This window comes from Sphaeramia orbicularis, chromosome 3 (assembly GCF_902148855.1).
Source record: "Sphaeramia orbicularis chromosome 3, fSphaOr1.1, whole genome shotgun sequence".
NCBI classification, from domain to species: domain Eukaryota; kingdom Metazoa; phylum Chordata; class Actinopteri; order Kurtiformes; family Apogonidae; genus Sphaeramia; species Sphaeramia orbicularis.
This window is the reverse complement of record NC_043959.1, coordinates 3,733,980-3,749,434: the sequence shown is the minus strand read 5'-3', so window position 1 is coordinate 3,749,434 and position 15,455 is coordinate 3,733,980. Positions and strand designations below refer to the sequence as shown.

At 38.2% G+C, this 15,455-nt stretch overlaps 1 protein-coding gene across 4 annotated transcripts in view; it reads left to right on the top strand.

Annotated features, from left to right (window-relative positions):
* tspan4a (tetraspanin 4a) overlaps nt 1-15,455 on the top strand; it is a 329,835-nt gene that overhangs the window by 234,895 nt on the left and 79,485 nt on the right. For all 4 annotated transcript variants that reach the window (XM_030128550.1, XM_030128558.1, XM_030128534.1 and 1 more), the window contains one exon: nt 11,425-11,499. In XM_030128550.1, the coding sequence (XP_029984410.1) occupies nt 11,425-11,499 (75 nt within the window). The remainder of the gene's footprint in view (nt 1-11,424; nt 11,500-15,455) is intronic.

Genomic DNA, 15,455 nt, shown 5'->3' with positions numbered 1-15,455 from the left:
TATATTGTCACTCTCACATACATATATTCTCATTCTCTCTCTCTCTCTCTCTCTCTCTCACACACACACACACACACACACACACACATATATATTGTCACTCTCACATACATATATTCTCATTCTCTCTCTCTCTCTCTCTCTCTCTCTCACACACACACACACACTCACATATATATTGTTACTCTCACATACATATATTCTCATTCTCTCTCTCTCTCTCTCTCTCTCTCTCTCTCTCTCTCTCTCTCTCTCTCACACACACACACACATATATATTGTCACTCTCACATACATATATTCTCATTCTCTCTCTCTCTCTCTCTCTCTCACACACACACACACACACACACTCACATATATATTGTTACTCTCACATACATATATTCTCATTCTCTCTCTCTCTCTCTCTCTCTCTCTCTCTCTCTCTCTCACACACACACACACACATATATATTGTCACTCTCACATACATATATTCTCATTCTCTCTCTCTCTCTCTCTCTCACACACACACACACTCACATATATATTGTTACTCTCACATACATATATTCTCATTCTCTCTCTCTCTCTCTCTCTCTCTCTCTCTCTCTCTCTCTCTCACACACACACACACACACATATATATTGTCACTCTCACATACATATATTCTCGTTCTCTCTCTCTCTCTCTCTCTCTCTCTCTCACACACACACACACACACACACATATATATTGTCACTCTCACATACATATATTCTCATTCTCTCTCTCTCTCTCTCTCTCTCTCTCTCTCACACACACACACACACACACATATATATATTGTCACTCACACACATTATTTATTCTTCTCTTACATTATAATACTTGACTTGGGAATATATGTATGTGAGAGTGTGAATATATGTACTGTATGTGAGAGAGTAAGACTGAATTATGTCTTGTACAGCCCTTCATACATTACCATTTCTTTCAATGTTGAATTTACATGACAGTTTGGGGACACAGTTAGTCCATCAATTAATTTTCAGTGAATGTCACTGGTATGTAAAACCACAGTTTGCTTCGGTGAGTTCAGGCTGAACACAGAGGATGCAATGTAGTCTATGAAGTAGACACATCTGTCTGACAGCCAATCAGATCAGTCTGGCAGCGCTCCTGTTGGAACTCATGTCAACTCCCAGTAGATCCAGTTCAACTCATGTCTACGAGAGACAGGTCTGACATGCTGCGGTATGATATTAGTCTGCAATTCATGTGGAGCCTTGGCTTTTATTACCATGTACCTTATCAGAACCTGTTCAACATAAACAGGCTGCCCAGTCCAGCAACAGACCATGCCATTGAGACACAATTATACGGGACTTATGACCTTAATTCCTTTTGTTTATTTCATACAGTTCATATCCTATAATGACATCATCTAGACGGTCTGTTTTTTTGTTTGTTGTGGAGCTGTTTTTATTTTTATTTTATGTTTTTATTTTTGGTTTCTGATTTTTGGTTTATTTATTCTTTTTTTCTGTTGTTGTTGGTATTATTATTGGAATTGTTTTGTATTGTGTGGTGTTGTTGATTTTTAGTTTTTGTGTTGTTGTGTTGAGTGTATGTACATCCTGTTTGTTGAGTGAGTTGTGGGAAATTGTGGTGCTTTGTTTTTGTGTTGTTGATGACCCCAGGAAGAGTAGCTGCTGTGGTATGCAGCAGCTAATGGGGATCAAACTAATAAACTAAACTAAACCCTGCTTGCTTTCATAGTGGATCTCCCATTAGTTAATTCTTACTTAATTGGTCAGGGTCAGTCAGCATTAGTCAGAGTAGACCTATTCATGACTGGGCTGTATGTATCATATGATGTTTAAAAGCTCAAAAATGTGTTTCAGTGATTCTGTTACAATTATTGTGACTGAAATCATCACTAAAACTTGTGCCAGGGTATGTTATTATTGCCTGAAACAAAGAAAGAAATCATTAAAATCCTTCAGTCCGGTTCAGCCTTAGTATTTTCCTATGAAAGCTGTTTTCCTGTATTTCCAGCACAATTTGGTCGTAGGCCTGTCCAGTTGCATACAGAGGTATTTTGGTCTGTGCTTGTTGATAACATCCTTGAAAATCTAAAAATGTACTGAGAGGTGCCAGACTAACTCTGATTTACAATGCCAGGTAGACCCAGGGTGGTTCTGTGACCTCTTCCGACTCCTCATTAGTCAGGAAGGTGAAATTTCCATGGTGTAAACTGGAACAGGTTTCTTATATTGAGCGGCTCCTTTCTGACCAGCCACGCATTTCCACAGGATATCGAGTCTGTGAAAGAGATTACACCTACCACATGAAAAGACCACAGCTATCACCTCTAATGCTTCCCTTTGTGCATGCTCACAGCAGTCAGTGCCCAAAATGTATTGATTTTTGAGGCTCTGATGGACATCAGTGCTTCACCAGTTATACTGGTTTTCCTGCAGTCAAAGAACAGCTGTAGCTTTTCGCCTGCGTGGATGAACATTGAGAAATCAATCCCTGTGCCCTGACTCTGATTATGGTTCTCATTCTGAAGACCTGCAAAATGTCTGCTAAATGGGGATATGAGTGCTGCTGGCTAAAGAGGTCATAACATAAATAACACAAGTGACACATATATGCATGCTGCCTGTGGAGCATATACACATTTTAATAATGTCTACTATCTGCATTTAGACTTAAATAGGCTATAAAACTGAGGGCTTTTTCGGAAATGCTAAAGCTCTCCTAACTGTAGATTTAATATTGCAGCATAACTCCCATAACTCCCAGGTGACTGTACTATCAACTACAATAAAACAAGTACCAAACAGGGCTTATGGAGCTGTACTGTGGTCCTTGAGAGCTGGTGTCCCGCAGGGTTTTGTTCCTCCCTGAAGGCATCGGTTAGATACAGACCAGCTGTGGCTCATTAACTCTCATGGAGCAAAAACTGTAATGGAACAAAAACCTGCAGGACACCAGCCCTACATGGCTGGAATTGAGAAGTCTTAAAGAACCAATTTACTGAGTCGCATCTCTGTTGTGATGGACTGGCATTTTTGTCTTACACTATTTCACCTGTCAGTACTGTCTGTATCCCACAGGCTTGAAATGGGCACGTAACAGCAGGGAGCTGTGTGGGATTCCTGATCCTCAACTATTATCCTATGCCAATAATAAGATGCCCTGTTTCTTGTGACTTATGCAGCTGCAACTTAAGGATTTTAGGGATGAATGTACACTTCCTTAAAGATAAAGACAGTATTGAAAAATGCAACAGTTTAAGCAGTGTATTAGAATGACACAATGACACACTTTACAAAAAGACATGTTTACAGACCAGCTATCTGAACACATTTAGTTTGAGAGCTGTTTAGTACACCGTAATGCTTTTTGTTTCATAGAAAACGTGTTTACAGCCCTCTCCTGTTTCTTTCTATTCTGATCTACAATAAATCTCCTCCTGTAGTTATCCTGCTGGAAGCCACTGCCGCAAACTGTATAACACAATAACGTATTTCAGTTTGAATAATGACAGTTCAGGAAAACATATTGAGCTGGCTTTGGTCCTTTTGTAATGGGATCCCGGTTTTTGTTTATAATAATTTATCACAGCAAGATGCTGAGCATACAACAGAACAAACCAAGCCCAAGTTGAATTTTAGATTTTAGCTGAGATGTACTGAAGGCATGTCCAATTTACAAACTTTGCTTTAAGCTCAGTCTACCACAATTAAAACAAATGAGCAGATGGAAATGTATTTTACGAGCCTGCTGAGTCTGTCACATAAATAATTACAGTCATTACAGTCATATTAGACAAAGTAATTTGGAACCAATGATGCCTTTTTTGTTGCATCTCAATTAAACTTTTCTTTTTTTCCCTCAAAGATGAAAGGTTTCCAACTAGCTGATTTTTAGATTTTATTATTATTAAAATTATTTTTATTATTGTTTTCTTTGAGAAATTGGCTATAAAGTTGTATTTCTGCTTAGAAATGAATTACATTTCATAAAGGAAGCAGCTGCTTAATACTTCTGCGTTTTATTAGCCTGAAGTTATTGCTTGTATTATTATTAGCCATTCTTCACACTTCACAAATGGATTTTCATTATTTTCAGTTCATTTCAGCAACCCATTTAACTGCACTAAGCCACCAGATGCAGCGGTTTGTAGTTGTTCGAGCTAATGTAATAGCATTTGTGTAGTATTTTATTGAAGTCAAGTGCAGTCCTCTGCCACCAAATAGTGCCATTGAGTGTGGCTGTTGCCATTGGTCTGAAGAAGAAGAGGTAAATTTCTTATTAAGAACAGATTAATGAGGAAAAATCTAGAGAAGTGCCGGGGATGGGCGTGTTTGTTTTCCAAATGCCTGTGAGTATCGGTTCCTCATACTTAATGATGTCCCTTTGCTCTCTGGTGTGATTCCACTCAGAAAGTCCCACAATCTCCAAAGTGGAAAACACCACTGGTGGGTTGGGGGTGGGGGGTTCTCTCATTAGATGGTGATATGAGCAAAGAAATGAGTGGAAACACAGAAGAGAGGCAAAATTTCAACCATTACTTGATGGAGATACCTGAGACAACTACTGTTCGTGGAATTGGCCATCATCTATCTGTCTGTTTTCTGAACTGCTTAGTTGTGGTGAGGGATGAATATCACAGCGACCAACGGGTGAAGGCAACAAACAACCATTCACTCTCACATTTACACTGATCAGTGATTTAGATTGATTTATTAAGTCGCATCAAAATTGTTCTTTTTTTTTCTTTTTAATTCAAAATGTTAATGTGAAAAATATACTGATATTAATCTATGTTTTATGTTACTGTATAATGGCTGATGCACATATCAGTTGTCAAGAAACTTAAACTCTTAACTAGAGTCAAAACGACTAATCAGTTATTAATAATAATAGTAATAATAATAATAATAATAATAATAATAACTTTATTTATATAGCACCTTTAAAAACTGAGTTTACAAAGTGCTTTGACAGACAAAGCAAAAGTGCACAACAGCAGAATAAAAACATAGCAAACTAGAAAAGCACTCGGAGAGCGCAGACCTCCGCCAAGGCTGATCAGTGCCCCCCCCCCCGTGGGCCCCCCCATGCCAAGGAGGTTATGTTTTTGCCAGGGTTTGTTTGTCTGTCTGTTTGTTTGTTTGTTTGTCTGTCCGTTAGTGTGCAACATAACTCAAAAAGTTATGGACAGATTTTGATGAAATTTTCTGGTCTGCGCCCCCCCCGTGGGCCCCCCCACCCCCGAACAAACAGACAGACAAACAAACCCTGGCAAAAACATAACCTCCTTGGCGGAGGTAACAACACAACACAATAAAAGTATATAATGTAAATATAAATGAATAACCAAAACAGGGTAAAATGAAATATTCAACATTTAAAACATTAAAAAGAGACATCACATGAAGGCAAGTCAATGAAAATGCGTTTTGAGAAGTGACTTAAAAGATGACACTGATTCCACCACTGAACGACACTGAATCAACTCGAATTATTAAATAAATGATTCGACTACAGTTTTCCTGAATTGAGGCTTTTCTTGCTTTGCTGCCTCATGCAGCTGCAGTAGGAAGAAACAATGAAGCCGTTTCTGTGTTTGTTGCCGCTACAGCCATGCTGTGGCAGCATGGAATTCTGAAAAAACTCGAGTGATGGTTTTGTTTAAGTTTTGGTTTGGTATGTATCAGAAAATTCTCCCATGCAGGAGTTTGTGATCTCTTTTGTTCAAATTAATATTTATTATAAAAAATATTTGCCCTCAATTGTGTTCCAGTGGTTCATGCTGCATTCAGGTGCTCCTCACAAGCCTCTGCTCCTTATCTAGAGGTAGAATTGGAGGCTTTCGTACATGGTTTAAAAAAAGAACAAAAGAACCCAAATACATAGGCTCGTTTGAGATAAATAATGCCTCTCCTGGAGAGAAGGCAGGAACAGGTGGAGCTGTTAAAGCAGGCTGTTTACTGAGCTTACAGGCGTCTGGAAATATCAGTTTTATTCTTTCCTCTGACACTCCATGTTTATGCAGTGAAGGTGTAAAAGTGTTTGTAAAAGGAATGTCATTTATATCACACTCAAAAAGATCTGAGAAACATCTCTGACCATACAGAATTTTTTCCTACAGTCTAGTATTTGTAAGTGATGTTAGGTGCTCTGAAACTCAACACACAATAAAATGATTCTTGTATTTACAGAATCATAGTTTTAAAGTCATGTAAAGTTCAGAAAAGTTTGAAATGTTTTATTCAAGTAGCCAAGTGTAGTGAGAGTTTGGTGTTCTGGCTCATCACTCACAGATAAATACAGGCATTGAGGAGTGATGAATGAAGATTTTCCCTCCTGGATGTTACAGATGAACGATGGGATGATGGAGGGGGTTAAACAACCGGCAGCAGCAGAGTGGAGAGATGGGAAACTCTTACAGTTTAACCCTCAAAGTCCTTAAAAGCCACTGGAGACCAAAAGCATCTACTGATCTACAGTGTTTAAGAACCCCTGATCCACTAATAGTATCACTACATTTAAATAATTCAGGGAAAATAGAGTTTCTCTGTTTTTCAGTGTCACAGTCACTTTCTGCAACATTGATTCACCAATAAACCCAGGAAGTTTGATAAATGACAGTGGATGGAGACACTTGTTTTTATGTTCAGTTAATGATATGTTTGGCTGAAATACCTTTCTCTGTTTTGATATAACAACCTTTGAGCTTTTATGAACATCTACATGATCAGTGAATTAAGTCTAGGAAAATGCCTGATCTTTACTGACAAATGCAAAATGGAGAGGATAATATCATAATAAATGTTAATAAATCACTCTGGAAAGGTTAGATGTAGTCAAACATTCAGTTCGAAGTTGCCACATGAATAACTTTAGGCCTTTAAAGGTTAAACAGACTAATTGGAGGGTGGTTGTGGTAGATGGTATGTGGAAACAGAGTTGTATCACAAATGTACACAGTTGGACAACTTTTCTAAACAAACAGGACTTTTCTTACACAGATTTTCCCCTTTTCTGCTTTTAAACTTTTTCCTTCAGCTACAAAATATGTATTTGTTTATTGTTTATTGGGGATCCCCATTAGCTTCCACCATAGTGGTTGCTAATCTTCTTGGGGTCCCAGTTAAAAAGACATCAAAAATTCGCAATAAATAGTGACAATGCAGTAGCAATAACTAACAGCTAACACATCCAATAAGTACAACTTTCACATATGGTGAACAGTAGATTTTAGTGTTCTAGTGCCTTTTTGGCAAATCCTTCCAGAGTTGCGATGACCTGAATAAAACAGACCTTTGCAGTGAATAAGTTCAAGGCCGATTAATGACCAAACCAGTAATTCTGGTAATAAACGTAGACAGCAGCACTCATGTAAATCAGTAGAAATAGGCAGATCATGTGGACTTTCTGCAGCAGGTCACAACTGTCATCCAGTCAGATGGGTGATCAGAGGATGGCCAGATGTTTACTCATCATGCACTGAGTCGTTACAGCCATCATGGCCGTCACATCTAAATGACAGTTGTATAGTGATCACTGATTGTTTTAAGGTGTTGATGACCACCTCTTGAATTCATTTGTTTCATTTGACTGAAAGGTTCGGTGATGGAGGATTCAACATATGTGTCAGGGAATCTTTGAAAATGTTCTATCAAACCCACTGTCAGCCATTTTCAAAGTGCCAAAAGATCTATTATGTTGTAGCATCCTCAGTGATACAGCCTCGCCCTCAAGGTGAAACATGGAGAGAAAATGTGTGTGTGTTAGTGTTTAATGTCACTTTTCAAAATTTGCGAAAAGTTTCCAAACAAATGTAAAAAAATAGCTAAATGTATTATTAGGTGAATTCGGAAGTTACTTGGCTAGTCTGACAGGTTGCTAAATGTAGCAACAAATGTGCTCAGTTAGCATCAATAGTTGCTTTTCCATTGGACATCCGTGCAAAACTTTACCGATATTTACTAAATGTAAAAAAAAAAACCAGAAATGCATAATGTCGGTTTTTCCATTAAATCACAAATGCGATGACTTTTTTATTTATTATCGCGAGATGACATGAGAAGTCATTCCATAAACATGGCGACGAACATAAATATGGTGTTGATTTACAGATATATTCATTATTATTATATATTACCCCTCCGTCTCTTAATAAATTTAAAAAATGATTGAGTTTCCTGGTGTTTCCATATATACCGACACATTCTTTATCTTCTTCTTCGCTTGTTGTAACGTATGTCCACATCCGTTTTTTTAATTCACCTGACTCTAGTTGCGAAAAAAGGTCTTTCCATTGCAGTTTTGCGTGATATACCATTTGCGCTACACCCAAAAAAAACACCTCTTGCCAGGGCAAAAACTTTTAATCGAAAAATGAGACTTTTGGTGAAATTGTCCTTTTTCCATTAGGTAAATTTTTATGTCCAAGTTATATTTGCGCAATTTGAGGGGTCATTGGAAAAGCCACTGATGATAATTTCCAGTGACCAGTTAATCTGTTCCAGTACATGTTTTCAGACATATGGATGTGGAGAGAACAAACTGAACACAGAAACGCCCCAATTGGTAGAACCAGGACCTTCATGGACCATCTTACAGTGAGACGACAGTACAAAATATTGCATCACCACGCTGCATAATCCCACTCCAACACTTAACTAATGTACATAATATTCAGCGGCTAACTTCTCCTTCCCTGTGGGTAACTCAGGCCAGTATGACGTGAAGACTGATCAATGAAGATCACCCAGCAACAAGGTTTATATTTATCCACAACCACAGCCAAAAGGTGACATAAATTAAGTACAAGTTCACAATCCAGTGTGTTAATAGCCAAGCTTGTGTTACTGCAGCTTTAATGGAAAACATCAGGGAGGTTTAAGTGTCTATAGCAACAAGAATATGCCCTGGGAACATGGAGCAGAACTGCAAATCTAAACTTCCACTAGTGTAGCTGCATATTTGACCCTCAGACTGTTAACGTTGCAGAGGGAAAAGATTTTTTAAGAATCAATGGCAGGTCAAGACATATCACAAGATTCAAACTTGACTTATGTAGTTTCTAGTCTCCATCTCTGCCAAGTGTTTCCTGTTTTTCTCTTTTTACTTATTTTACGCTGTCTGGGGTAAAGCAGTATTCTTTCTTCAATCTGTGGCACTCCAGTTTGACATCCAGTGACTTGTTAAAGTGTTTCATCAGCCAAAAAGGTTGCATTTTCCTAATACACTCTGAAGTATACTCCATTCACCTAAACATTTAAATTACCTGATGCATTTTCACAACACCACATCATGTACAAACAATACGGCCTGACAGAACAATAGAAATGGATCTCAGATGGTTATTTGAGGGCAGCAGACTCTGTGGACTGCATGCTGCCTTCGGTTTGTTACCTGTCTGACTCCCACCTTTCAGGATTGCCACTGAGACTTTCATCCTTTGCAGGCTTAGTGATTCATTCATGCAGATTCTGCCAAAATGACGGTGGGGGCAGATGACAGCCCTGCTCGGTGCCAGACCTGTGAACCGGCAACAATCACATCTAGGTGTCAAACAAAAACCTGGAAAACTCAATGGACATGCAACCATGATGTGTTCAGAAAAACATCTCTACTTCTGAAATGTGCTTGACCTTTTAATACCACATTTATTTATTTATTTTACGGCCATCAAACATCTTTTTATTTGTACAATTGCTAACTAGAAGCACTCGTAGAGCACAGACCTCTGCCAAGGCAGATCAGTGCCCCCCCCACCCCCAATCACCACCAAAATTTAATCATTTGTTCCTTGTGCCAAGATCAACATTTCCTGAAATTTTCATCCAAATCCATTCATAGCTTTTTGAGTTATCTTGCACACAGACAGACCAACAAACAGACAGACAGATAAACCAATGCCAACAAAAACAGAACCTCCTTGGCAGAGGTCATAATTATAAATATTAATACTCTTCTGGTTGTTTGGACATTAAAACCATAGGGTCTAAAAAGAAGGTGATGTGAAAAAAACCCACCATCGCCAACAACAACAACAACAACAACAACAACAATAATAATAATAATAATAATAATAATAATATGGAGTAAGATACTACTACTACTACTAATAATAATAATAATAATCATCATCATCATAATAATAACTAGAAGCACTCAGAGAGCGCAGACCTCCGCCAAGGCTGATCAGTGGCCCCCCCCGTGGGCCCCCCCACGCCAAGGAGGTTATGTTTTTGCCAGGGTTTGTCTGTCTGTCTGTCTGTCTGTCTGTCTGTCTGTTTGTCTGTCTGTCTGTCTGTCTGTCTGTCTGTTTGTCTGTCCGTTAGTGTGCAACATAACTCAAAAAGTTATGGACAGATTTTGATGAAATTTTCTGGTCTGCGCCCCCCCCCCCCCCCCCCCCTCCCCGTGGGCCCCCCCACCCCCGATCACCACCAAAATTTAATCATTTCTTCCTTATCCCATTTCCAACAAACCCTGAAATTTCATCAAAATCTGTCCATAACTTTTTGAGTTATGTTGCACACTAACGGACAGACAAACAGACAGACAAACAAACAAACCCTGGCAAAAACATAACCTCCTTGGCGGAGGTAATAATATGGAGTAAGATAGATAGATAGATAGATAGATAGATAGATAGATAGATAGATAGATAGATAGATAGATAGATAGATAGATAGATAGATAGATAGATAGATAGATAGATAGATGGGTCTAGTGTTAGATAACAACGTGGCTTTTGGTGTGAATTTTGTGTCAGTACTTTGACCTTGTTCTAATAGGCTTCAGTTCCAGTTACTTGGTTTTTGGGGGTCTTTTGTGCAATCGTTTCCCAAAACATTGCACCCATCCGGCTCTGAGACAGGCACTACCCCCTTTGCGAGACACAACACATCACAGCAGAGTGGTTGATAGATGAGCTCGTAACTGTTTTAAGCACTCGCATTGGCCCACAGGAAGAAGATATATCACCCATCAAGCAGCTCATCTCGTCCACTGCAGAGAGGAGGGCTGGCTGAAAAGCGGCAACGAATAAAATGTGGCTCCTCTAACAAACTCAAAGGCAGATTGAAGAAACTGTATCCCCTCTTCCAGTCTCACCACCTACCTCTGTCTCTGATCTCTTGACCTGTCAGTTAAAAATATTGAAGCTGAACAATCTGAGGCTCTTCGATCGTTCACTAACTACTCTGCCTTGACGCTATGTGCCTATTTCTTTCTTCCTTTTTTTTCTTTTCACTTCTTCCAACACTTTCAAGTGTGCAATCATTTAGGTTCTCTATAATTTATCATTTCTTCATTCTTCACAGAAAGATGCCTATTACATCCCGTGTGGTATTTTCCTGTGCACTGATTAATGGCCTGTTAAACAACTCAGCGCTCCTCTCTTCTCTTTATGTCTTCTGCAGTTCTTCATCCTCCTTCTGCTCATCTTCTTCCTGGAGATTCTGTCCATCATGCTCTTCTTCATCTACCAGGATGAGGTAAGACATTTTGATAGCTCTCATCATGTTATATCCTGTGATTTTCTCCACCTGAACGAGATAATAACTGGTTGTGGAAAGAAAATTTATGCCCTTTATATGTCATGCAAATTGCTCATGTTCCAGATTGAAGCTGGTGTATACAGTGATGCGTCTGACAGCGTGGTTGTTTTGAAGTTAATACAAGCTGGGTATTTGTAGTTTAAAACAGGAGCTTGTCAGCTGACATCCTGCAGAAGTGATGCTAAAATGCCTTGGCTTTTTTCTAATATATATTTTGGGTATTGCACACATATCTTTTGGGAGATACTGTATCTCTGGGCTACGGATGAGGAAAATACACACAGTTATAATTTTCTTTCCCTGTTAATAAATCACAATTTATCTCAGCTCATTCATTTTGGATGATTTCCCCTGTAAATAAACAAGTCAACCATAAGAACAGAAGCAGTGAACCATCCTTCTCTTAATATGAATTTGTAATCCCTTCACAATTCCAGCTACGGTTCTAATAATGCATTGAAATGCATGTTAGGCATGTTAAATTCCATCCATCTTAATCTTAATTAAGGGTTTGAGGGCTGGATTTCACATTTGTTGTGAAATGTTAACAATAGACGAACATGATATTGTTACGAGGCAGTGCAAATATAAAACCCCAGCCACAGTGACACAGTGAAAGCAGTGACTATCTTCTGTTCTGTCCATTAACGTCGATCAAATACAGAACAACATCATCTTCACCAAAGGCGTTAATAGAGCTCTATGAGATTAGTGAGATTAGTCGTACACTGAGGGAATTACACTCACTCAATAATCCTGGGGTGATACTGTGAAGTTTTAAAATACAGTCCCTCCAAAAAAAAAAAAAGTGCCTTGAGGAGTTTTACGCTGATGTGTAAATACACAATACACAATAGTTGAGAAGCCAAGAGTGTTTTAGCTGTAAAAGCTTATTTGCATTAAGTGTGAACTTGTGAGTTTGGCTGACACTGATACAGCAGAGCGCACAAATCCAGTAATGACATGACATAAGATATTGACTAAAACAGTCTGTAATTTGGTGTCATGATAAACTGGGCACCCTCTACAGTGACTTAACACTCTCAAGGACCAGTGCCAATGTTGAGCTCCATCATAAATCACTGGCAATTTTTTTGACCATTTGTGTTGCATTATTTATGTGTTGGGACAAGAGCATTTCCCCTAAAGCCTTATAGGCCAAGGCCGGCCCTGACTGGAACGCCTTTGTACATTTTGGTAAATAACAAGCTACTTTGATATGTTCCCTTCCTTCTGTGTGATTTTTTTTTATTTTTTTTTATTTGCTGCAATAGACCTTGGTCCTGTACATACTTTGTTCTGCTTTCATCTCTTTGTTACTGCAGTTCTGTCATGATTATATAATTGCTTGATGTGTTGTACAGCCTTTACAGCTTGTTTCTCGTGGTGGAAGACAATAAGCATTTCTGGTCTGGCATGTTCTTCTGGGCTTCTGGCCAATCAGCACTGCTTTGTTTGTGTTTTAATGAATGTTTTCTTCGGTCACGCCTCACCTTTTCCTTAATATCTCTGTCCCCTGGTGTTCGGTGCACCCCATTATTCAGCCTCTGAATAATTCAACTTTGTCTACCCAGGAGGTGATTAGTAAAGAATAAGTTAGGAATGGTGTATGTTCTGCAGAGCTGCTGCACCAAGGGAAATCAGTGACAGTAAAAAATGGATGGCTGTTACCTTACCAGTGCTACTACTGATATATATATTTTTTTAAAATCTACAGGCGCCTTGACAATTTCGTTCTGCCTGATAAAGTGACTCATGAGCACGCAGCTGGAAAAGTGAATACAAGTTGTTCACAGCAAATATAATGACATGTTCTTTGTTTTTGTTTTTTTTTTTTTGCGAAGAAAGCTTTTGTTTCAACTATGTACTCACTGAATTATAAAATTTGCTGTAATTTTAAGATTTGTTCCTGTGTAGCAGGGGGGTCAAACTCATTTTAGTTCAGGGGCCACATTCGGCTAAATTTGATCTGCAGTGGCCAAACCAGTAAAATAATAACATAATAATATAGAAATAATGTCAACTCCAAACTTTTCTCTATGTTTTAGAGCGAAAAAAGCAAATTACATTATGAAAAGGTTTACATCTACAAACTGTACTTTCACACAATGTGAATAACATGAACAAACTGAAAAATAAGGTGTCATTTTAACAATATTCTGCCTCAGTTTATCATTTACACATGTACATTATAACTTACAGATCACAGTGGATCTACAAACACACAAAACATTTAGTAACAGTAAGGCAGAATCTTGTTAAAATTGTACTTACTTCTCTTAACTCTTTCAGTGCCATGGGCCGATTAAATCGGCTTTACGAATACAACCTTTAAAGTGCCGCGGGCCGATCAGATCGGGTTTGGAGAACACGCCGGATGTTACCGAGCGGTTTCCTGCAGGATTCTTCAAATATTATAAAAACGACGTGAAATACTGAAAAATTCTGTGGCACTTTTAAGGCTTTTAAGGCTTATTAGCCCCTTAACTGTCTGGCACCGAAAGAGTTAAGACATTTTAGGTTGTTCATATTTGTTCAGGTTATTCACATTTTTTGCGAAATTATACTTTGTTTTAGTGTAAATACATGAAAATATTTACATTTACAAAGAAAAAAGTGTGGAGTTGTCATTATTTATATGTTACTATGATAGTATTTTACTGAATCCTGCCCACATGAGATTGAATTGTTCTGAATGTGGAACCTGAACTAAAAGGATTGTTAATATCTCAGTGTAATTTTTGCATTTTACAAATTTATCCCATGGGCCAAATTGGATCCTTTGGCGGGCTGGATTTGGCCCTCGGGCCACATGTTTGACACCTGTGCTGTAGAGAGTGAGGAATAAGTCACAGGTTCCAGTTTATTTGTTCTAAATTGACCTTCCCTTTTAAAATCAACCCTAATGTTTGGAATATTGAGCTCAAACATTTTCACTACCCACCCATGATTAAATACCAAATATGTCCAGTTTTCAGGTTAATATTTATAAAGCCGTAAATCTAAGTTGGCTGGTGCTGAACAAGCTTGAGAAAATGAAAACAACATTTGTATTTGTGTGCAGAATCATGACAGTCATCAGATAATGTGATTATGGGTGCATCGACATGTCATAACCCATTGATTTTAATGTTTGACTAAGGCCAACCCGCATTTAATGACTTTAGGATTCAAACCAATGCAGCAACCCCATAATCTAAGCATGTCATCATAGAGCAGGGGTGTCAAACATATGGCCCAAGGACCAAAACTGGCCTAGAAACGGGTCCAATCTGGCCTGTGGGCTACATTTGAAGATATTAACAATCAAGGGTGTCAAAATCCTTTTAGTTCAAGGACCACATCTCAAGTAGATCAGACCACTAAAATACTATCATAATAACCTGTAAATAATGACAACTCCATTTTTTTCCTCTGTGTTTTAGTATAAAAAAGTACAAGAAACTGTTTACATTTGCAAACTATCCTGTGACAAAAATGAGAATAACCTGAACAAATATAAACAACCTGAAATATCTTAGGAAAAGTAAGTGTAATTTCAACAGTATTCTGCCTTATACTAATGGTTTTGTGCATTTGTAGATCCACTGTGATCTATAAGATGTAAGGTACATGCGTAAATTATAAAGTGAGGCATAATATTGTTAAAATTGCACACATTTTTCTTATCAAATTTCAGGTTGTTCATGGTGTTCACAGTTTTTAAAGCATAGTTTGTAGATGGAAGCATTTTCATATTATAATTTTCCTTTCCTTTTTTTTTTTAAAAACTCTAAAACAGTCAGACTGGCCCGTCCTGCTTGAGATCATATGGGGCTGAATGTGGAACCTGAACTAAAATGAGTTTGACAGCCCTGCCATAGAAAAACTACTGTAGTAAAGCCCTACACTAT